The sequence below is a fragment of the Theropithecus gelada genome, chromosome X (genome assembly GCF_003255815.1).
Source record: "Theropithecus gelada isolate Dixy chromosome X, Tgel_1.0, whole genome shotgun sequence".
NCBI lineage: Eukaryota > Metazoa > Chordata > Mammalia > Primates > Cercopithecidae > Theropithecus > Theropithecus gelada.
Window position 1 is genome coordinate 150,504,395 of NC_037689.1, and position 20,900 is coordinate 150,525,294.

Below are 20,900 nucleotides of genomic sequence, written 5' to 3' on the forward strand. Positions count from 1 at the left end.
GTCGGCGTGAGTACGCCTGCGCGTGCCGCCATTTCCTGCAGCCGCAGACTCGGCCCGCGGTGCCCGCCGGGAAATGAGATGATCGACAAAGAAAATGGTAGTTTTGGGCAAGATCGACCTTGGAGAGGCTTTTTCTGCATCAGTCCCGGATCCTGCCGCCAGATGGCGCTAGAGGATCACAAATGGGTCTAGGGTTGTCATAACGGCCCCACCTGAGAAATTTTGGATTCTTCTGGCCCTTCCTCCTTTTGTGGGGTCAACAGCGGATTTGGGAATCTGGCGACCAACACGTGCCCACTCCCCTACTCTTGCCCCTACCGAGCCCTCCAGGGTATCTTGGGGGACAAGCCCCTCCCTAGATTGCCGGGTTCTTGATGAGCCTGGCCAGCGCACAGGTCTTGAGCACCATAGTCAGGGAAGAAGGCTGAATGGCTTAGGTCTTCCTAGAGAGGCCGGAGGCAGGAAAGAACTGGAGAAAGGAGAGATGGCAGTGGGAGGACGGGGACAGGAATACCAGTGTGTTTCCAACCAGAAGACTATGTCTTTTAATACCTCATTGAAGTCATCAGGTGACTTTGCCCTTGTCAGAAGGGAGCAGCACTGCTGGGGTCTTACTGAGGAGGAGACTGCCTGCTGCTTGGAGTGGCGGTTGTGCCTCCTTCCTGTCTGCCCTACCCTTGGGGAGATGAGTCCCTCCAAGTCCACGAGACATGACAGCCAGCCTACCTACCATTGGAGAACAATGTCTAGTCTCGGGCACTCACTTCATAAGGGTCTTATTCTTCCTCAGCATGTTGGCTGATTCTGAGGGGAAGAATGTGGCCACCAAGGTCGGAGAGGCCTGGCAGGACAGGCCTGGAGCCCCAAGAGGTGACCAAGGAGACCCAGCTGTACCCACTCAGCAACCTGCAGATCCCAGCACCCCAGAGCAGCAGAACAGCCCCAGTGGATCTGAGCAGTTTGTTGGACGAGAGAGCTGTGCCAGCAGGTAAGAGCCGAACTGCACTGGGACCTTGTCTGCTAGAGCCAGTGTTTTTGTCCAGGGCAGCAACCCAGGACAAACCCCTACACACTAGGCATGCCTGTTACCCTCTGCAGGCGAGTGTGGTTAGGAGCCAGAGGGAAGCAGAGAAACCAGCATGTCAGGGGTAGATATTCATGGATTTCAGCTTGGAGCCATAGCATCGAATCTGTTAGACTAAGTCTGGCACAGAGAGGATGCACAGAGAACCATGTTGTCTGGCAGCCAGTTCAAACCTGGAAACCTGGGTCAGGGGAGGGATATAGGTTACTTTTTCCATTAACGGAGATAGAAGCTCTCTGAGCAAGGTGTGCCATGGTATGGATGGGATTCACTGCCAGAAATAACAGCTGTACCAGTTGGATGAGCTCTTCCACTGGCATCAGCACTGGGATGGCCATGGATTTGGGCAGTAATGTAGCTCCACAGTGCTGACTCAGGGTTGCTCATTGGTTGCAAGAAGTTGGCAGCAGTAGCCTGAGGAAACAGGGGCTCTGAATTTTCTGAGAGAGATCAATAACCAAGGAACAGCCAGGTACTAGAGAACAGACAGCACTAGACGCTTGTGCTTTTCTGTGAGCAGCTCAGGTCTCCCAAAGTGGTAGTTTCCTGGCTTCTGGCCTTTGTCTAGCAGTGTGGGTCCACTCCAAATTATGACGTTTGTGGTAGCTGTAAGAACTTTCGCAATTTTGAAATCCTAGGTGACTTGTAGCATATTTTTTCACATTTGAAAATAATTGAGTTTTGAAAATGTTTTTACAGGCAATCTAGTATCAGATTTTATACATCCTGAAACATTCTGTCAATTCCCATTTCCAAAAATCCATGGAAAGCTGGAGTTGTTGGACGGGAAACAGTGTGGTCTCAGGAAGGGCTTCACAGCCATCGCAACATGGGCAGGGCCTAGAGGGCAGGAGAGAATGCCATGATTTGATGACATTTTACCCAATCCTGCCAGGTGAATTTCATCTTCTTCTCTATGACAGAATTTTCTGGCTCTCACATCCAGCTTTGGTCACTAGGAACCTACCTGTTGGCTCTTGCACTGGCAGGACATGTGGTAGAGGCTTCCAGTCTGAGGCAGGACTGGCTGCATTCTCAAGATGTCCTTATTTCTGGTGTTTTGTGGCTATTGTCCTGTCCACTTAACTGATTTTGACCAACTGCCTTGCTGTGACCTCTGTCCTGTCTCTGTCTCTCAGTTCCAGGTCATTCCCTTGACCAGCTTCCAGTCTTTCCCAATCTTATCCCTGCCAATGAAGTATTTTGGCTCTGCCTTCACTCTCCTGCCATGATCCATCGCTTTGATAGGGTGGCTTCGGGAACAGGGTAAGGAGAGGGCTGTGCTAGCTTCATCTTGCCGAGGAACTCAGTAAAGAAAATGTTTGCTGACCTCTTGCATTCCTCAGCTTGGCTCTGGTCTCTCAAACCTAATACGTGGGATGCATGCCAGCAGTCAGCCTCAGTTTCCCTCTGGTCCTTTTCTGTGTGAGTCCTTCCTTTATCACTGCCTGGAGCTGCAGTTGATGATGGTGAAAGAAGGTGTACATGTCTGTTGAGAGCTCCCTTTGTTCCCCAGATATTTTTTTCCCAAAGTGGCCATGAGTTCAGGAATAATCAGGAGCCATGGGCCGCCAGCTAGAGATGCTGCATACTAAGAGCCTCCCATGAGCAGCCATGTACACAGTGAACACGATGGCTAAGGCCCCATGCAGCCGCTCTCAGAGAGCACACGGTCTGCTAAGGAATAAGCACGATCGTAATAATCGTTAGCACCCGCTGTGTGCTGACAATGTGCAGGCACTGTTCTCCATGCCTTATGTGGACTCACTCATTTAATTCTCACACCAACTCTAGGAAGGAGGTGCTTTTATTATGGAGAAACTGAGGCAGATGGAGGTTAAGTAATTTGCCGGCAGTTTTGCAGCCAGGAAGTGGCCTAACGGAGATTAGAATCCAGAGAGAGCTCAGAGCCTATACTGTTCATCGCTATGGCATCCATACTGCCCCTCCGTTTGTTATAAGCCCAGAAAGGAAAGAAACCAGGTGCTCTGATGAAGAGGGGTTAGGGCAGGGTGTGGTAGCAAGGATGGTTAGGGAAAGCTTTTCTATCGAGGAGGAGACAGTTCAGCTGAGACCTGAAACATCTGGAGGAGCCTGCCTTCCAAAGAACCTGGGGAGAGGCATCGTGTACAAAGAAGATAGAGAGGAGGGCCTGAACGATGAGCCCTGTGCTTGGAGGGTACAGGGTGAGGTGAGCGAGGGACAGGAGCTGGGCCCTGTAGTGTCTTGTAGGTGAGGGAGAGGAGGCTATTGGGAGGGCTCCTATTGCTCACGTTGCAGTCCTGGGGGGATGCCCAGGGGATTTTTTTTTTTTTAAAGAGGTGATGTTTCACTGTGTTACCCAGGTGGTTTTTGAACTCCTAGCGTCAAGTGATCTTCCTGCCTCAGCTTCCCTAGTAGCTCCAGGGAATTTCTGTTTTACCTTGCCCCTTCAGTTCTGCTGTCCCCTTCAGTATTCTGCTGACATGGATCACAGGATACCAGACACCTGGTAGTTGTTCAGTCAGTAGGAGGTCTTCCTTCCTTTCTCTTAGAATCGATCCTTTTCTCACTCTTCGGCTCTGCATTTTATGCCCCATGTGTCTTTTCAGATTTTTGTGGGGTATCCTCTCCTATCTGGTCTACCTCCTCCAGTCTCTATGGTATATTTCTTTGTCATAGGGTGAAGCAGGAACAGGCACAGGATGATTGGGTACACTGGGGTGAGGTAGGAGGGAAGGCCCTCAGGAAGGGCTTCCCAGAGGAGGAGGTGATGTTGTCTGCAAAGGCATATGAGAGCTTGGCAAGTCCCGGGGAACTGCAGGCTGGTCTGTATGGCTTGAGCTTGGGTGGCAAGTGATAGTTTGAGACTATGAGGCAAAAAAGCTAGGCAGATGCTAGATCATGATTGTTCTTCCCTTTGCCTACTCTTCAACTAGTTGTAATCTTGGGCACTACATTCTCTGGCAAGGGGACAATACCCCATAGCCTGGGCCAGATGCAGGCAGCCATATCTGGAGTATGATCTGAGCCGCAGCATGTTGGAGAAAACCAGAATCAGCCCAGGGCAGTGTGCACCCATAGTGCTGGCCTCAGGCCATTGGAGGGTGGGCAGACTTAAGTTGGAAGGTGCAAACAAGTGGTCAATGGTGCTGCCCAACACCATGCCCTGAACTGCAGTAGACAGCTATGGCAGCTTTGGTAATGAGGCTCATAGCCTGGAGGCAGGCAGAGTGAGAGCCAGTATGGGCTTGGCCAGAGAAAAGCTCTTTTGGGCTGCTGAGGAGGTTGGATTCCAGGCCAAGGGCCGTATCTGGCAGCTGAAGTGTGGAGGTTCAGAAAAACTTCCACACCAGTCAGTCTCCCGCCTCTGCTGGGAATGAGGTGCATCTGACTTTCCTCCTCAATGATGCCTACTTTCATTTGGTCCTCTGCCCCTTGGCCTTGTGTTCTCTAGAGAGTTCCCTGCAGGGTGGCAAAAGGAGCTGATCCTAGTAAGGGACTGTCCCATCCAGTGAGGAGGTGAGCTGGGCTGTGTCTTCCCCTTCTGCGCCCTCCTGACTGTCACATCCCTGGGAGCCCCATGATTCTACTCTAACTGAGTGAGTCACAGAGGCCAAGGCCCTTGGCTGCAGTCAGGAGTTCTGCGTGGACACTGGAAGATTGGGGTCTTGCTACCGACTCACAATGTGACCTGGGACATGTCTCAACTTGCCTAGCCTGGGTTTGCTTGTCTGTAAAGTGAGGAGAAGTTCCATTTGTTGGTCTCGGAGGAACCTTCAAGAGCAGTGCTCAAGGGTTAGGCTCAGAAAAGTCTGTTTGACCCTGGAAGGTGTTAGCTCTCAGGTTGACATGCCCACCCCTCCCTTTATTTCTTTCAGGGTGAGGAGCCCCTCGAGCTGCATGGTCACCGTTACTGTCACTGCCACTTCTGAGCAGCCTCACATTTCTATTCCAGCCCCCACAAGTGAATTGGACTCCAGCTCTACCACGTAAGAAGGGCTATCTAGCAACCTGGGAGATGTTCCTCTGCCACTTCCTCCTTGGCAGTAAAGGACTTGGCTTTTGTTCCATGTTGCTTCCCCTTTAGTGCCTTCCCCAATTTCCAGCAGGCCGTTAGCCAAGGGGCCACACAGGACAGTGTTAGTCCTGTAATATAAACTCCCATCTACAGGCCTAGACGTTCCCACACCTCCTTTTTCCTATCTCTGTAAGAGGCTGCAGTGGTACTTCCTAGTGTGCTAGTGGATGTGGCTCTGCCATCCATGATTCCTTGCTGATGTCCCTGTGGAACATGCCCGGGAAGCCAGCTCAAGTCTGTGAAGGCCAGGCGTGTGAGGAATACCTGAGGCTGGGTAATTTATAAAGAAAAGAGGTTGAATTGGCTCACAGTTTGGCAGGCTGCACAAGCATGGCACCAGCAACTGCTTGGCTTCTGGTGAAGGCCTCAGGAAGCTTCTAATCATGGTGGAAGCTGAAGTGGGAGCAGGACCATCACATGGCACGAGCAGGAACAAGAGTGAGGAAGGGGAGGGCCCGGACTTTGAAACAACCAGATCTTGTGTCAACTAACTGAATGAGAACTCACTTTTCACTAAGGGGATGGTGCCAGCTGTTCATACGGGATCCCCCCATGATCCCGTCACCTCCCTCCAAGCCCCATCTTCAACACTGGGAATCACATTTCAACATGAGGTTTGTCTGTCTCTCTCACATGCCCACTGCTTCACCGGCATTCCTGGCCACCTGTCAGGGTGCAGGAAGGGATGTCACTGCAGGAAGGCTGCTCAGTGAGGTGTGTGTGTTGGGGGTGGGACAGGGGCATATCCAAGGGGGCCTCTGCAGACATCAGGTCAGCAAGCTGGAGTGTGCAGCATGGAAATGGGGGCAAATTTGGGGCCATGCTGAGCCCAGCATGATGCAGACCTTGTTTCCAGTCATGCAGACACCAGTCCAGGATGAGGCAACCTCTAGGCCTCTGGACCCTAGGAGTGAGAATGGAGAGGTTAGATGTGAGGTGGAAATTGCGCAGTAGCTGAGTACCTTCTGAGAGGTGCTGAGTGGTAAAGACTGACAGTGTAGGATGAAAGCTTGGAGGATATCTTGGTTGTGGGTAGAGGGGAAAGATGACACAGCCCTAAAGTAGGAGTGGAAAGCCCACAGGACTGAAGTGTAGAAGTATAGAAGCCTGGGGAGAAGATGGGGGCACCGAGGTCTGCATGGAGGAAGACAACACATTGTTATTGGTTGCAGAAAGCCCCTTTCTGGGGCCCTCAGTCCAAACACAACAAGAGATGCTCATGGCCTGGGATTGTAGCCCGAGTCCACAGCAGTGCCACTGCCTTTATCCTGGGCCTTCCCATAAGCTGTTTCACTTCCTTCAAACCAGGCTGGGTCTCCCCAGCCCTGAACCACTCCTGTGGACCAGGCCTGGTTCCCTGGAATCTTCTGGTGTACCTCTGACTTCTGCTGTGCTCCTTCTACAGCAAAGGGATTCTCTTCGTGAAGGAGTACGTGAATGCTAGTGAAGTGTCTTCTGGGAAGCCAGTATCTGCACGCTATAGCAGGTAAGAGCAGGTCCCAAACCCTTCCATGTCGGCCTTCTCCTGCCGGCTCCCATATTCTCATCCCTGCATTTCCGGTTCCTTGTCCAGGGCTTGGCTCAGAGTAGCTTCTGGGTAATTGTTGAGTGGATGAGTGATGTAGTTGCTCTGTGATGGGATTGATGCATTTTCAGGCATTCTACTTAACTGGGCACCTTTGGGTTCTCCCTTTTGGTGAATTCATCCTGTACACCATTTTCACTGCCATTTTGTTCTGTTTGTCTTTGTTATTTTATTTTGTAGAATGCTGAGAGCACCCCTCTTGACAGAGCTGGCAGAGCCCTGGGGACAAACTAGCCCATCCTATTTCCTTTCAGATTGCAGAGCTCTTCTCTTCTGCCCCCATGTTCTTTTCTGTCATGCCAGGCTGCCTCATTTGAACACACATGTGACTGCAGTTCCTGATACATGTGTGACTTTGCTTTTCAATTTTAATTAATTAATTAATTATGATTAATTTTTTTGAGATGGAGTCTTGCTCTGTTGCCCAGGCTGGAGTGCAGTGGCACCATCTCAGCTCACTGCAACCTCTGCCTCCTGGGTTCAAGTAATTCTCCTGTCTCAGCCTCCCTAGTAGCTGGGATTACAGGCACCCACCACAATGCCCAGCCAATTTTTGTATTTTAGTAGAGATGGGGTTTCACCGTGTTGGCCAGGCTGGTCTTGAATTCCTGACCTCAAGCAATCCATCTGCTGCGGCCTCCCCTTTTCATTGATCATCTTTTCATTTTCTTCGTGATGCCATGTGGAGGGGGTACTTCCATGTCACCTCAGTGTATTGCCGCCTACCACACTGAGATGAAGTCCCTTGGAATGTTTCTTATGACATGTCATCCCACTGGAGGATTTTAGTAACAGAGAGGAGCATCCTGGCCTTATTTCAGGATTGGGCCTCTGGGGCTTCTGGACTGGCTTTCATTGGTGCTATGGAATGATGAGCATGGCTGTGGGGGTCAAGTTCAAGCCCCAGCTGAGGCCCCCCTGTTAGGATCATTTTGGACAAGATGTTCAACCTCTCTGAGCTTTGGTTTCACCATCTGTAGGCCCTTAGGGTGGTTTTTCTCAACAGCTTATTGAGTTATAATTCACCTTTTAAAGTGTACAGTCCTGAGATTTTGGTACATTCACAGAGTTATGCAAACATCACTATCCAATTCTAGAACACCTTTGTCACCCCGAAAAGAAACCCCAAACCCATCTGCACCCCCTAATTCTGCCCCATAACTCAAGTATAGGTATTATACCAGAATGATCCCTTCTTTTTTCTCATTCCCAGTATCTGATTTCTACTGAGTGGGCTCCTGGTGACTGTCACATTATATTATAGGCGGGGAGGAAAGCTCTGCTCTTTTCCCACTGGTCAGTGGTGTTCTCTTGGCGTATACAACCTCAGGAATCCTAGCCACCCAGCCCCGATCATCTCCCTCATTGTGAAAGGTCTCCTTTGCCCCCCCATAGAAGGGCCCTATGGCACCAAGTGATGGATGACGACTGGCATCGTAGTTATGTCTCAGCTTGTGGCCAAAGGTTAATTAGAAAATGAACTATGATAGTGATTTGGCTCTCATCTCTGCCCTCCTCTCCCCCATCACACTCCCTGCAGTGTCAGCAGCATTGAGGACTCATTCGCCATGGAGAAGAAGCCTCCATGCGGCAGCACTCCATACTCTGAGAGGTATGTTGACTTCCTTAGCATGGAGCTTGCACTTCTACAGAGGAGAAACAGGGAAGGGAGAGTTCCTGCTGAGCCTGTTTGCTTTTATCTTCTGCTTTGCAGCCTCCAATCCATTTGCAGAAAGGCGAAGGACACTACCGAAGGGTGGTGCTTCCCTTTTTGGGATATCACACTTATGACAACTAAAGCCTTTGAATTGAGCTGAGACTAGAGGGTAGATACCAACGGTGACTGAGATGGGAAGTGGTGGTGTCTGACAGCCCAGAGGACTCATGTCAGCAGGAGGGGCCCTTCAGATTAGAACCTAATCAATCACTTAATTAACTTACAAATCTGGCCAGAAGTAAAAATAAAATAACTACAAAAGAGAGGAGTGGGCAGAGAATGAGGAAAAATGGGCTGCTGGCATCAAGAAACCAGAAAGACACACAGAGCTAAGAATGCACAGTGCTATGGAGCCACGAAATGGAAAGCAGGGACAGAAAACACCTCGTTCAGCAGTTTTGAAAGCTGTCACTAGATGATGGCACAGTCACCAGACCATCTTAATAACAAAGAAATCTTGTGTTAAAATTCTTGGATTGAGGAGAAGAGAGTCTCAGAGATTGAGTTCACTCAGGCTGCTATGAAGAAAATAGATCTGGTAGAATAAGTAGCCTTCAGTCCACAGTGAGCGAATATGGCAGACCCAGGACTAAACTCCAGGGCCCTGACTGCTCCCAGGTTAGGGATGTTTCTACTCTGCCATCTGGCTTCTCATTGATAGGCAGATCTAAATTCCTGTGGATGACATTCAGAGGCGAAAGCTAAATTGGGGAGGAAAAGGAAGGAAGTAAGAGAGTTAAGATAAAAAGAATCCTACCGGGCCCCAAGGGCAAACATATAGGAGCAGGCAAGCATATGGGGCCAGGGAATCTCCTCCCCTATAACTGAAGAAGCAGCTGGTTCTGAGTAGCTACAGATTACTTGGTGAGACACATCAGCAGATGAAGTCTTAGCAGAGAAGGACGGGTTGGTCAGAAACCTGAGAGTTAACCACCTACATAGGGGCAAATGGAATGAGGCTTCCACTTCTAATGGAGTGACAAATCAGATACTCTAGGGACCCCCCCTTTCCATTGCACAACTACTAAATCCAGAATCAGACATTACTGATCCATCGCTAGGCTTGGAGGAAGGAAGGGGACTCTCTAGGGACAATCTCAGTCACTTGCACACATGCATATGCACAGACACACATGCACACACACAAAGAACAGCTGTGAGCTGGTGCTACTGGTGGTGAAAGAAGCAGGAGGAGCAGGGCTGCACTGAGGGCAAGGGTTGCCAGCAGCACTGCTGTCCAGAGTGAACCCTGGGCCAGCAGCAGGATGGTGGGCCACACTCAAGCTGCCCGTGGCACTTCTGGGTCCTCCGACAGAGCTAACGTGGATCTAGATTGGTAATGTCTCCCCGCCCCTGGGCTCCTGTCAGAAGCAGACCCAAATCTCTGGAAGAAAGTACCCTGAATTTTGGCCTGTGGCATCAGATCAAGCAGTCACTTTCAGAAAGTCCAGTCTGAGGAAGAAAAGCAGAGGTGACTCTCAGAAACAGGCATCCTGGAACTGGAAAGATGCTCAACCCTGGAGTCAGTGTCTAGAACTTGAGCACTGGATCTGAGTAGGCTGTATAGACAGAGCACGGAGAGTGGATCCAGGAGTATAGGCGGGGGCAGGGCTCAGCTGGCCCAGGCATGAAGAAAAGGGCCATCAAGACAGGGGGCCAGGCAGGGCACACAATGACATGTCTCCTGTAGCAGAAGGCATTGGTCTTCCTGCTCTAGAAGGTAGCAGGCCCCAGTGGATATTCTAAGCAGAAGGTCGGGGGAGGCAAACTGTCTGGAATAAGCGTCACATCAGGACACCTACAGGAGACATTGTCATTGTGAGCTGGAAAAAGATGCATGACTAGTTTTTAGAAATAATGCAGAGGTCTGCAGCAGGCTGAGAACTGATCTGCACACCACAGAAAACAATGGCAGCCTGGAGATCCTGACAGCAAACCTGGGCCTGGCTGCACCAAACCAGAAGGTCTGGCTGTGTCACATCAGAGGTCTGTACACCAGCCTGACCACCGGGTTATTGTTCTTCATCTCACAGGACAACTGGAGGGATCTGTACTTACTGCAACCATGAGATCCGAGACTGTCCAAAGATTACCCTAGAACATCTTGGCATCTGCTGCCATGAATATTGCTTTAAGGTAAGAAAGAGGTGGAAGACACCTTGAGCTAGGCAGTAACGTCCTGATCATGTGCTGCTAAGGACGTTTTGTAGAGTGCAAGACTGTTACAGGTTCAGAGAATTCAGAGAAGGCTTGATCTCCATATACAATTGCAGATAGTCACAGAGGCTTTGCACACCTGGGAGCTGAATGAGCTTCCAAGTCTAAGAGAGTAGATGAATGTTGGTGATTCTGCATACTTAGTACTGTAGGGGAGACAAAAGTGGTCTTTTCAGGAAAGACTATTCCTGGCAGAGGGCCAGCAAGTGCAAAGGCCCTGGGGCAGAAGCACTAGAGTGTTCTAGCTTTCATGGGAGAATGGCATGAGTGACAGGGTGGCTAGATCATGTAGGCCTTGGCGGGCACAGAGTTTGAATTTTATTCTGAATGCCATTGGGGTCCCCATTCTCTATGATGTATGGCACTTTGTAACCCCAGGTTGTTGGTTCCAGTCCATTTAGGGGGTCACCTCTAGGTGCACTGAAAAAAACAACCCTCTCCTTTGCCTTGACAGAATGTTAGGCAGTCTTCTCTCCTCCCCACAGGGCCTGAACTTTGCTTGCTCCTGGCTAAGTAAGTGCTAAAATGCAGAACATGCCCCACTTAGCAGCTTCTCCTGGGAATCGGCTGACTGCAGGGAAACACATTTCTGGTCAAATCATGCCAAATAGGTTCCCCTGTGCTTGCCCACTGGCCCTTGAAAGTAGCTGAGCTTCTAGCTCTACTTACTACTCCCTCCCTCCTTTTTCTGTGTTATTTTGTGATGTTTGCAAGTCCTGAGGTCCAGGATGTGCCATAGGCTCACAGCATCTGCTCACCCACCTTGTTCAGGCATCTCCTTCCCACTTCACTCATTCCTCTTGCTTTGCTTTGTGTGTTGACCTCCAGCTTGCTTTTTCTTTCAGTGTGGGATTTGCAGTAAACCGATGGGCGATCTCCTGGATCAGATCTTCATTCACCGTGACACCATTCACTGTGGGAAATGCTATGAGAAGCTCTTCTAGGTGGGTGCTGGCACTGCAAAGGACAAGGGGCCAAGAGACTCATTAAGGAGTAGAGATGTGCCCCAGTCTCTCCTGGAGTCAGCCTCAGACACAGCTATCTTTCTTGGCTCTCCCTTATGTTTGGGGGCCCTATGTCTTCATGTCCCTATGCCTTGTGATATTTTGAGATCTTAGGTGGCATGGACAAAGGCCCTCTATGAGGATACTTCCAAATCACACCTTCCATCCAGCACCTGAGCCAAGCCCTCTAGCTGCCCTGGGATGCTTGCTGGGCCGCTGCTGTTAGCCCCATTTTGCAACAAGGAAATAAAGATGTAGAAAGGGAGGGGACCTGGAGAAACCAAGGTAGAATCAGGACCTCACCCCAGGTCTTTGGATTCTTGTCCAGGGCTCTCAGTTCACTGTTGCTTGCATAGCTTCAGATCAGTACTGCATAGCCACGGTGCTCAGTGAAGCAAGCCTCTGGGTCACATTATGAGAACTGCCTGAAGACGTGTGTTTGCATGCTCATAGCCAGTGGAATTTATCACAGTGTCTGAGCACAGAGCAGAATATATCCCTTGAAGGCAGTCGGGATCAATAGCAAACAGGCTTTCCACTAGCTCCATGCTGATGGTCTTCTCTCCAGAAGACACCTTGAGCTAGGTGGTAACTCCTGATCACTGGAGCAGTCACCCACCCTAAGGGCCTCTGGCTGATGTGTTTCTAGTCTCATGGCTACTTCTGTTTTCTTTTAGCCCCCCCCGATCCCTGGGCTGATCAGAAGCTGATGACTCTGGACAAGTTTGGCTGTCCCCAGTTTTGCCCCAAGTTGCTGTCTTCCCTTCCCTCACCTCCTCCCACCCTGTTTGATTTCTTCATGCTTTTGCCCTTCTTAAGTTGAAGTTGCATACATCCAATATCGTATCTTAATGATGCTATGGTAATTGCTTGTGTGTATAGCTTCTCATAGCTTAGAAAGCACTTTACATCCATGATCTCATTTCAGGCTCAACCAAACAGGATCAAACAAGAATTCCATCTTGGCTTCCCTAAGACAGATTAGCTTTCTAATGAGTTTAGGTGGGCGGAAGTGTAGGGTTCAGTGTGTCCTGACTCCCTTGAGGCTTATGATGGGCCAAGTTGAAGACTGTTGATGATCCCTGATGGGTAAATTGCAGACATTGAATGCTAGGGATTGGTATAGGCTAGTGTTTAGCTTGTCTATTTGCCATATCTATTTTTTTTAAATTTCCATACACTTGTAAAAGTAGTTAGTTGCTTTTGATTGACTTATATAGCAGTTTTTCATTTTGTCTTCCACCTACCTTTCACTATATTTGAGTGTTCCCTTACAGGTATGTTGGCATGTGTTGGAAAATTTACACAATTAGGTTTAAATTCAGTAGGATATGATTTTAAGATGCTACTGATCAAAGTGATATCTGTGTCTGTTGGAATCTTGATAGTTGATTAATTTGCCCTCAATTCTGCTCCCTGAACTTTACACATAAATCTTCCCAAGTGGGTGTTAGGGTGTGTAGATCCCAGCAGGATTAAGGAGGGGGAAAAGCAACTAACATTTCTTGAGCCTGTACCGCATACCAGGCACTGTCACAAAGTGATGGCATTAATCCCCATGATAATCCTGTGAAGGCGATATTCTCATCCCATCTTAGAGATGAGGATATTGGAACTCGGAGAGGTGGCCATTGCATTGTGCAGAACTCTACAGAGCCTGTGCTCTTCCCAGAGCAGCAGCCACAAAAGCAAGCATTGATTTTGTGCTCAGTGTGTGCCAAGCACTGTGCAGAGGGTACATAGTTCCTGCCAGGTTAACACCCTCCCTTCAGGCCTCCTGAAGACATAGGCTTGCAAAGAGCAGAAGGTGTGAAATCATACTCTTCCTCTGGGCATCCTGGATCCCTGAATTATCCCCACCTCTCAAGAAGTACTTCAAGGGTCAAGCTGCCCCTTTCCCTCCCCTCCACCCATGAAAATGCCTCCAAACTGAGATGCTTTCAGCTGAGAACAGATTTGACTCATAGACATTACCAAAGAGGAGCTTGTGAATCCAGGAAAAGCTCCAGGGGGCTAGCTTATCTGAGCAGAGAGCTTTCAGTGACCCATTTTCCTGTCTAGACTCTGCCTCAAGCTAGTGGCAACTGCTGGGGCCCCAGGTACTTGGGACATGGAAACTCGTTGGATGGCTGGGCAGATGCAAGCCTGTTCATGCAGTCAGCCAACCCTCTGCTCAGGTTCAGCTGGACTCTGCCATCTGTGGGCCCAGCATCACTCTGTAAGTTCCTTGAAAGGAAGAACAACCTTAGAGTATTTCTGATATAAAATGAGGGCCTGTTCTCTTGATTTAATTATAAAATGTCTACGTCTTTCTCCAGTTTCTAAGCCTTATGCACACTGGCTTGTGGACTTGTTCTTCCTGCCAAATGATCAGAGAGAAACATTCCATTTATTTGTATCAGATTTCCTCTGGAGGGCGTGTACCCACACTAAATAGCAACTGCTCTTCCTCAACTGTAGTCCCCAACATCAGACTTGGCACGTGGTGGACACTAACACACAGTTACTAAATGAATGAGTGAAGGGAAGAAAAGTCACCCCGTTGGTGAGAGGTGCTATCCCTGAGTCTCAGTGCAGGCCCAGTGGATGAAAGGCAAGATAAAGAGGCCCAAGATAGGCTGGCTTCCCCCATTCAAGGTATAGTCTGCCTTTAAGGGAGTTTTAGAACCAACATGCAAGATATGCAAAGAAATCTTGCAAGAGCATTATTGACTTAGACCCAAAACAGCCTCTCTCATGTCTAAAAAGGCACAGCATTTTGCAAATCTGAGGAAGAGGGATGGTTGCATTACATTTTTGCTTCTTTTTAATTGCTTAGTGTTTCTAATCATACTTAATCCGTATTAATGTGCACAATTATAATAAATGGTAAGATATTACATGTGTCAAAGTTTTCTTTTTAAGTGTAATAACTTGGTGTATTCAGCTGTGTGATTTCTTTATTCCTATTTCCTGAAGCCATTCTCTGTACAAAAGTAAACAAGTACTTAATAGCAAGATCTGTACACTAGGCATGCGCAGGAACTGTGGAATTCTAGACTCATGAAATCTTAATGAAGAATATTGTATTGTGGCGGGGGCGGGGGGGCGTCTATCCTCCTCATCATTACCACTGCAGACAGCCAGCCACCTAGTTGTTAGTGCCCACTTCCAGTGACCAGGAGCTCAGTTCCTTACACACCCCTGCTGTCTGTGGACAGCCTTGGTTTTAGGAGATGCATTCTTCAGTTGAGTTAAAGTCCATTTCTGTATGTCACCCACTGGTGGTCTTTAATCCCTCTGCTAGATGCCAGCCCTTAAAATAGATGAAAATGCTTCTCAGATTCTGTCTTGGTCAACTCTTCTCACATTTAAACACCCCTGGTCCCTCCAACTCTTCCTTGACAGTAATTCTGAATACACATCTCTCAAAGGTCCTCCTCAAAGGTGACCCCAACACACACTCCAACTCATTCCTCTAGATGTGTACCAATGTAATCTGCATGCAATCCAAGTCTTGATTCAACCCAGGGACAGGAAAGGGTGATCAGGAAGCCCAAAGATAGACATAATACCGAGAACTCCTACCACTGAGTAGGGGCCTTGGGGCCATTGGACTAGTGTTACTCTAGCTATTTTCTCACCCCAACCTTCGCCTTCATCTTGTTACAATGGGAAGGAAGGAAGAGCTTTTACTAATTCAAAAGACAAGGACTGCAACAGTAGCTCCTAACTAGGTATTTGTAGGACTCTTAATTGGTGACAGTGTGTGACACAAAGACCTAAAGGAAAAATAGGGAGTGTCATTGTGAAACAGCAAGTCGATCCTAGTGTTGTGCCTCCTCTGTTACCACGACTCCTCCTTCCTGTCCCGAGTTTGTATCTGTGATGGTCCCCTGCCCATGCATCTCTGTGTCCTCTAGGGACTGCTCCTTGCTTATGGTTGTGTTCAGCCTGTCAATTTTTCTCCCCAGAATGTATTCCTCTTGTGAAACTTCTGTGCACAGTATCCTTTGCCTGTGAAGGTCCCAAACCTGCCTCTGAATGCCTTCTTCCCACTGTCCTCTGCCTCCTAATGTCTTGTGCTCCTAGCTCCTTGCACAGTGCATTCTACCTGCAGATGCCTTCTGCTCTCTGATCTCTGCTGCTGAGTTCGTTCGTCACCTAGGGCTCAGCCAGTGAGGCCTATCTGCACAAGGGCTTTTGCCTTTAACTGCCCTTGCCATAGTGTGCTTTGCTTCGTTAGTCTTACTTAAGGTCTGTTGATTTTGTTGTTTCTAAAGAACCATGCTGACTTTTTAAAAAAATCATTTTATTGATACCTTTAGATTATTTTCTACTCTCTGTTTCATTAATGTTGCCTTTAATCTTTGTCATTTCTTCCCTTCTACTTGGTTTGGATTTACTTTGCTCTTCTTTTTCTAGTTCCTTTAAGGTATAAAGTTAGGTTGTTGATTTGAGATCCTTCTTTCTTTCATTTTTTTTTTTTGGAGACAGGGTAAGACCCTGTTCCCAGGCTGGTGTGCAGTGGCACAATCATGGCTCACTGCAGCCTTGACCTCCTGGGCACAGGCAATCCTGCCACTTAAGCCTCCTGAGTAGCTGGGACTACAGGCACGTGCCACCATGCCTGGCTAATTTTTTCCTTTGAATTTTTTTTTAGAGGTGGAGTTTGGCCATGTTGCCCAGGCCAGTCTACAACTCCTGGACTCAAGCAGTCTTCCCATCTTGACCTCCCAAAGTGCTAGGATTACAGGTGTGAGCCACCATGCCTGGCCAAGATCTTTCTTCTTGAATGTATGCATTTATAGCTAGAAATTGTTCTCTGAGCACTTCTCTAGCTACATGTTGTGTTTTCCTTTTCATTCATCTCAAAGGTTTTCTAATTCCCCTTATCGCTTCTTATTTGATCCACTGGTTATTTTGGAGTTTGTTGTTTAATGTGGGTTCCCCAGATTTCCTTCAGTTATCAGTTTCTAATTTCATTCCATTATGGTAGGTTAACACACTTTGCATAACTTCAACATTTTAAAATTTGTGGAGGCTTGTTTTATAGCCTAGTGTTTTGCTGTGAATGTGTTCTTCATGGGGTTCTTCCTGCACAGCTGTGGTCACTGCCTGTGACTACTCTGCACTCTGCCCTCTGCCTTCACAGCCTCTCTGAATAATGCACCCTGCTTGAGAATTGCCTCTCCCTCTCTCTGAAAGCCTGCTGCACATTGCTTTTCATTTCTGAGGCCCACCGTACACTGTGCTCCACATCGTGCAAGCTGTCCAGTTGTGAGCTTGGTGTGACGTGGCATGCATAATGCTTGGCTGCCAGATCACCTCCTTCTCATGTCCTCTGCCTGAAGTGCCCTTGGCAGATCCCCCTGCTTCAGTATGTCCTCCCACAAATGTCTTCTGCCCATTGATGCCTTCTTCTGTTCAGCACCTTGATGTGCCAGTTGGTCACTTAATCACGCAACAAGCATTGATTGGATATCTACCTGTGTGCCAGACGTGGGAGCCCCAGTAAAGTAGACTCAGTTTGTATTTCTGTGGAGCTCACAGTGTAAGAGGACAGAAGAGTAAACCAAACATCCCACAACAAAATACTGTTGTGATAAGTGCTCTGAGCAAAACATACAGGGTATATTTTGGAGACAGGGTCAAGGCCCTCACTGCAGCCTTGACCTATAAGCTATAATATAGTGACCTACTCTGGGCTGCTTGGTTATTGGGGGAACCCACCCCCAATATTTCAACATAGGTTCTTTCTATTTTCCGTAAGTGTCGGCCAGCTGAGAAATAAAGAGAAAGAGTACAAAGAGAGGAATTTTACAGCTGGGCTTCTGGGGGTGACATGAGGTGGGCACTGTGATGCCTACCTGAGCCACAAAACCAGCAAGTTTTTATTAAGAATTTCAAAAAAGGAGGGGGTGTATGAACAGGGAGTAGGTCACATGCTTTGAGGGGCAAAAAACAGAGCAAAGATCACATGCTTCTGAGCAAACAGGGCAAGGACAAAGTCAGAATTCCTGATAAGGGTCTGTGTTCAGCAGTGCATGTATTGTCTTGATAAACATCTTAACAGAAAACAGGGTTCGAGAGCAGAGAACTGGTGTGACCTCAAATTTACCAGGGCTGGGGTTTCCCAATCCTAGTAAGCCTGAGGGTACTGCAGGAGACCAGGGTGTATTTCAGTCCTTATCTCAACTGCATAAGACAGACACTCCCAGAGCGGCAGTTTATAGACCTCCCCCCAGGAATGCATTCCTTTCCCAGGGTCTTAATTATTAATATTCCTTGCTAGGAAAAGAATTTAGCAATATCTTCCCTACTTGCACGTCCATTTATAGGCTCTCTGCAAGAAGAAAAATATGGCTCTATTCTGCCCGACCCCGCAGGCAGTCAGACCTTATGGTTGTCTTCCCGTGTTCCCTAAAAATCACTGTTATTCTGTTCTTTTTCAAGATGCACTGATTTCATATTGTTCAAACACACATGTTTTACAATCAGTTTGTACAGTTAACACAATAGTGGTCCTGAGGTGATGTACATTCTCAGCTTACAAAGATAACAGGATTAAGAGATTAAAGTAAAAACAGGCATAAGAAATTATAAAAGTATTAATTTTGGGAGCTGATAAATGTCCATATTAAAATGAAATCTTCACAATTTATGTTCCTCTGCTGTGACTCCAGCCGGTCCCTCTGTTCAGGGTCCCTGACTTCTCATAACATCTCTCCCTTTCTTTTTGAAGATAACAAGTTTAAGAGATTAAAGTAAAGACAGGCTTAAGAAATTATAGAAATATTTATTTTGGGAACTGATAAATGTCTATATTAAAATGAAATCTTCACAATTTATGTTCCTCTGCCGTGGCTCCAGCCAGTCCCTCCATTCAGGGTCCCTGACTTCCTGCAACACTTGGTCAGGGAAGCTTTTTTGCATTTTTGGTTTTAGAGACAGACTCTTACTCTGTTACCCAGTCTGGAGAGCAGTGGCATGATCGTAGCTCACTACAACCTCAAACTCCTGGGCTCAAGGCTCAACCACCGGAGTTGCTGAGACTACAGATGCACATGCCACCACATCTAACAGAGAAGCTTTTCACAAGGACATGATATTTGGCTTTAGTATGAGTTTGCTATACAAAAGGAGGCTATCTTTCAGCCCCTCTTTAATGTTCCCCTACACTCAGCTCCACCCCTCAAGGCTACTCGCTCTCCTTGTATGGTGTGTTAAGCCTTCTGTGGGGCACTGGGGATACATCAGTGAGCAAGACAGACAATCTGTGAATTTGTGGAGTGACCATCTCATGGGGAGAAAGACAAAGCAACAATCCTATTTCAGTAGCAATAGCTAAAGGAGCACAGAGGTGTGTCACCTGGATTTCTGGGGCTAAAGATGGTATTCTGGGGGAGGTGACCTCTGAACTGAAACTTGAAGGATGAGGAAGAATCATTCATTCATTCATTTAATAATTTAAATATTTCCTGAGCACCCACTGTGGGCCACACACTATAGTAGGCACTGAGGACACACCAGTGACAAATCAGACAAGGACCCTGTCCTTCTGGTCAATGATGGGAGGCAGGTGCTAAATAAACATGAAAGCCTTTACTCTCTTCATTTTCTTTTGAACCCATTTCTTTCAGGCTCTCACCTCCACCATGGTACTAAAAATGCTGGTGCTAAGGTCCCCAATGACCTCCACATTGCTAGACCCTATGCACACTTCTCAGGCCTCATCAACTGAGCAGCAGCATTTGGTCCAGTGGGCATGTATTAGTTTGTTCTCACACTGCTATAAAGAAATACCCGAGACTGGGTAATTTATAAAGGAAAGAGGTTTAATTGACTCACAGTTCCACGTGGCTGGGGAGGCCTCAGGAAACTTACAATCATGGCAGAAGGCAATGGGGATGCAGGCACCTTCTTCACAAGGCTGCAGGAGAGAGAAGTGCAAGCAGGGGAAATGCCAACGCTTATAAAGCCATCAGATCTCTGAGAACTCACTATCACGAGAACAGCATGGAGGGAACTGCCCCCATTATCCAGTCACCTCCCTCCCTCAACATGTGGGGATTATGGGTCCTTCCCTTGACATGTGGGGATTATAATTCGAGATTAGAATTGGATGGGGACCATATCAGGTCTATTCCCTTTGCTAGGCCTCTCAGTCTATTCTGCCTTTCCTTCCACCTCACTGGTCACTCCTTTTCTATCTCCATTACTGGTTGTTTCTCATCACCCCATTCTCTCAACTTTGGAGTACTCCAAGACTTTGTTCTTGGACCCCTTCGCTTTTCTATCCGCACTCACTGCGTTGTACCACTGGGGTCCAGGCTTCAACATAGTATACACTGCCTCCTTCTGGAATTGCAGCTGCTCCAGCCCATGTCATCTTCCTGAACTTCAGACTTGTGTTTCAACTTTCCACAGCTCATTTCCACCTGGGGGGTCTAATCGTCATCTCATACTCAACCATGGAAGCCATGCTCTATGCATTGCCATCCACAGCTCCATAAATGACAGTCCCATTCTTCAGCTTGCATAGGCCAAAACCTACACATCACCTACTGCTCTCCCACTGCAGCCCATCAGCCTAGCCTGTTAACTCTCCCTGCCAAAGAGATCCAGAGGCAAACCATTTCTCCCCACCTTCACCATAAACACATTGCCCCCTAATCCTCCATGTGGATAATTGCAGTAACCTAAGCAATCATCTTTCCTTCCTTCCCACCCTGAAGTGTACTCCAGCACGACTGCAAGAGTGAAGAGTTTGAAACTTCAATCAGATCATCTCCCTCTTCTGCTCCATACCTTCCCCAGACCTTGTTTTACTTGGACTAAAAGCCTGAGTCCTCAAGGTGGCTGGCCAAGCAGGTGCTGCTTTATCCAGCCCCCACCACCTTTCCTCCTTACACCATTCCAGGCATTCTCTGGCCTTGAACTGTGTGCTGGTTGTCTCTTCTGCCCGGAATGCTCATCTCCCAGATGCCCACGTGGCCATCTCCCTTGCGTCCTTCACATCTCTGCTCAGCTGCTACCTTCTCCCTGATACCTTCATGGATCATCCAATGTAAAATTCTGTGCACACCTCTAACACTCCTTATATCTGCTTCCTTGCTTTTTCTCTGTAGCACTTATCACAATCTAACATACTATATATTTTCTACTTATTTTATTGTTTGTATTTCCTTACTTAAATGAAATTTCCATGAGACATTTTTGTTCTTTTGCTCCACTGCTGAATTCCCAGTGCC

The 20,900-nt window shown here is 47.9% G+C and overlaps 1 protein-coding gene across 4 annotated transcripts in view; it reads left to right on the plus strand.

Annotated features, from left to right (window-relative positions):
* Nucleotides 1–14,557, plus strand: part of ZNF185 (zinc finger protein 185 with LIM domain) — a 56,300-nt gene extending 41,743 nt beyond the window's left edge. For all 4 annotated transcript variants that reach the window (XM_025373173.1, XM_025373174.1, XM_025373175.1 and 1 more), the window contains 7 exons: nucleotides 791–988; nucleotides 4,945–5,055; nucleotides 6,550–6,630; nucleotides 8,270–8,341; nucleotides 10,480–10,582; nucleotides 11,509–11,607; nucleotides 12,345–14,557. In XM_025373173.1, coding sequence (XP_025228958.1) covers nucleotides 791–988; nucleotides 4,945–5,055; nucleotides 6,550–6,630; nucleotides 8,270–8,341; nucleotides 10,480–10,582; nucleotides 11,509–11,607 — 664 coding nt within the window. In that variant the 3' untranslated portion in view covers nucleotides 12,345–14,557. The remainder of the gene's footprint in view (nucleotides 1–790; nucleotides 989–4,944; nucleotides 5,056–6,549; nucleotides 6,631–8,269; nucleotides 8,342–10,479; nucleotides 10,583–11,508; nucleotides 11,608–12,344) is intronic.
* The last annotated feature ends 6,343 nt before the right edge of the window (nucleotides 14,558–20,900 follow it).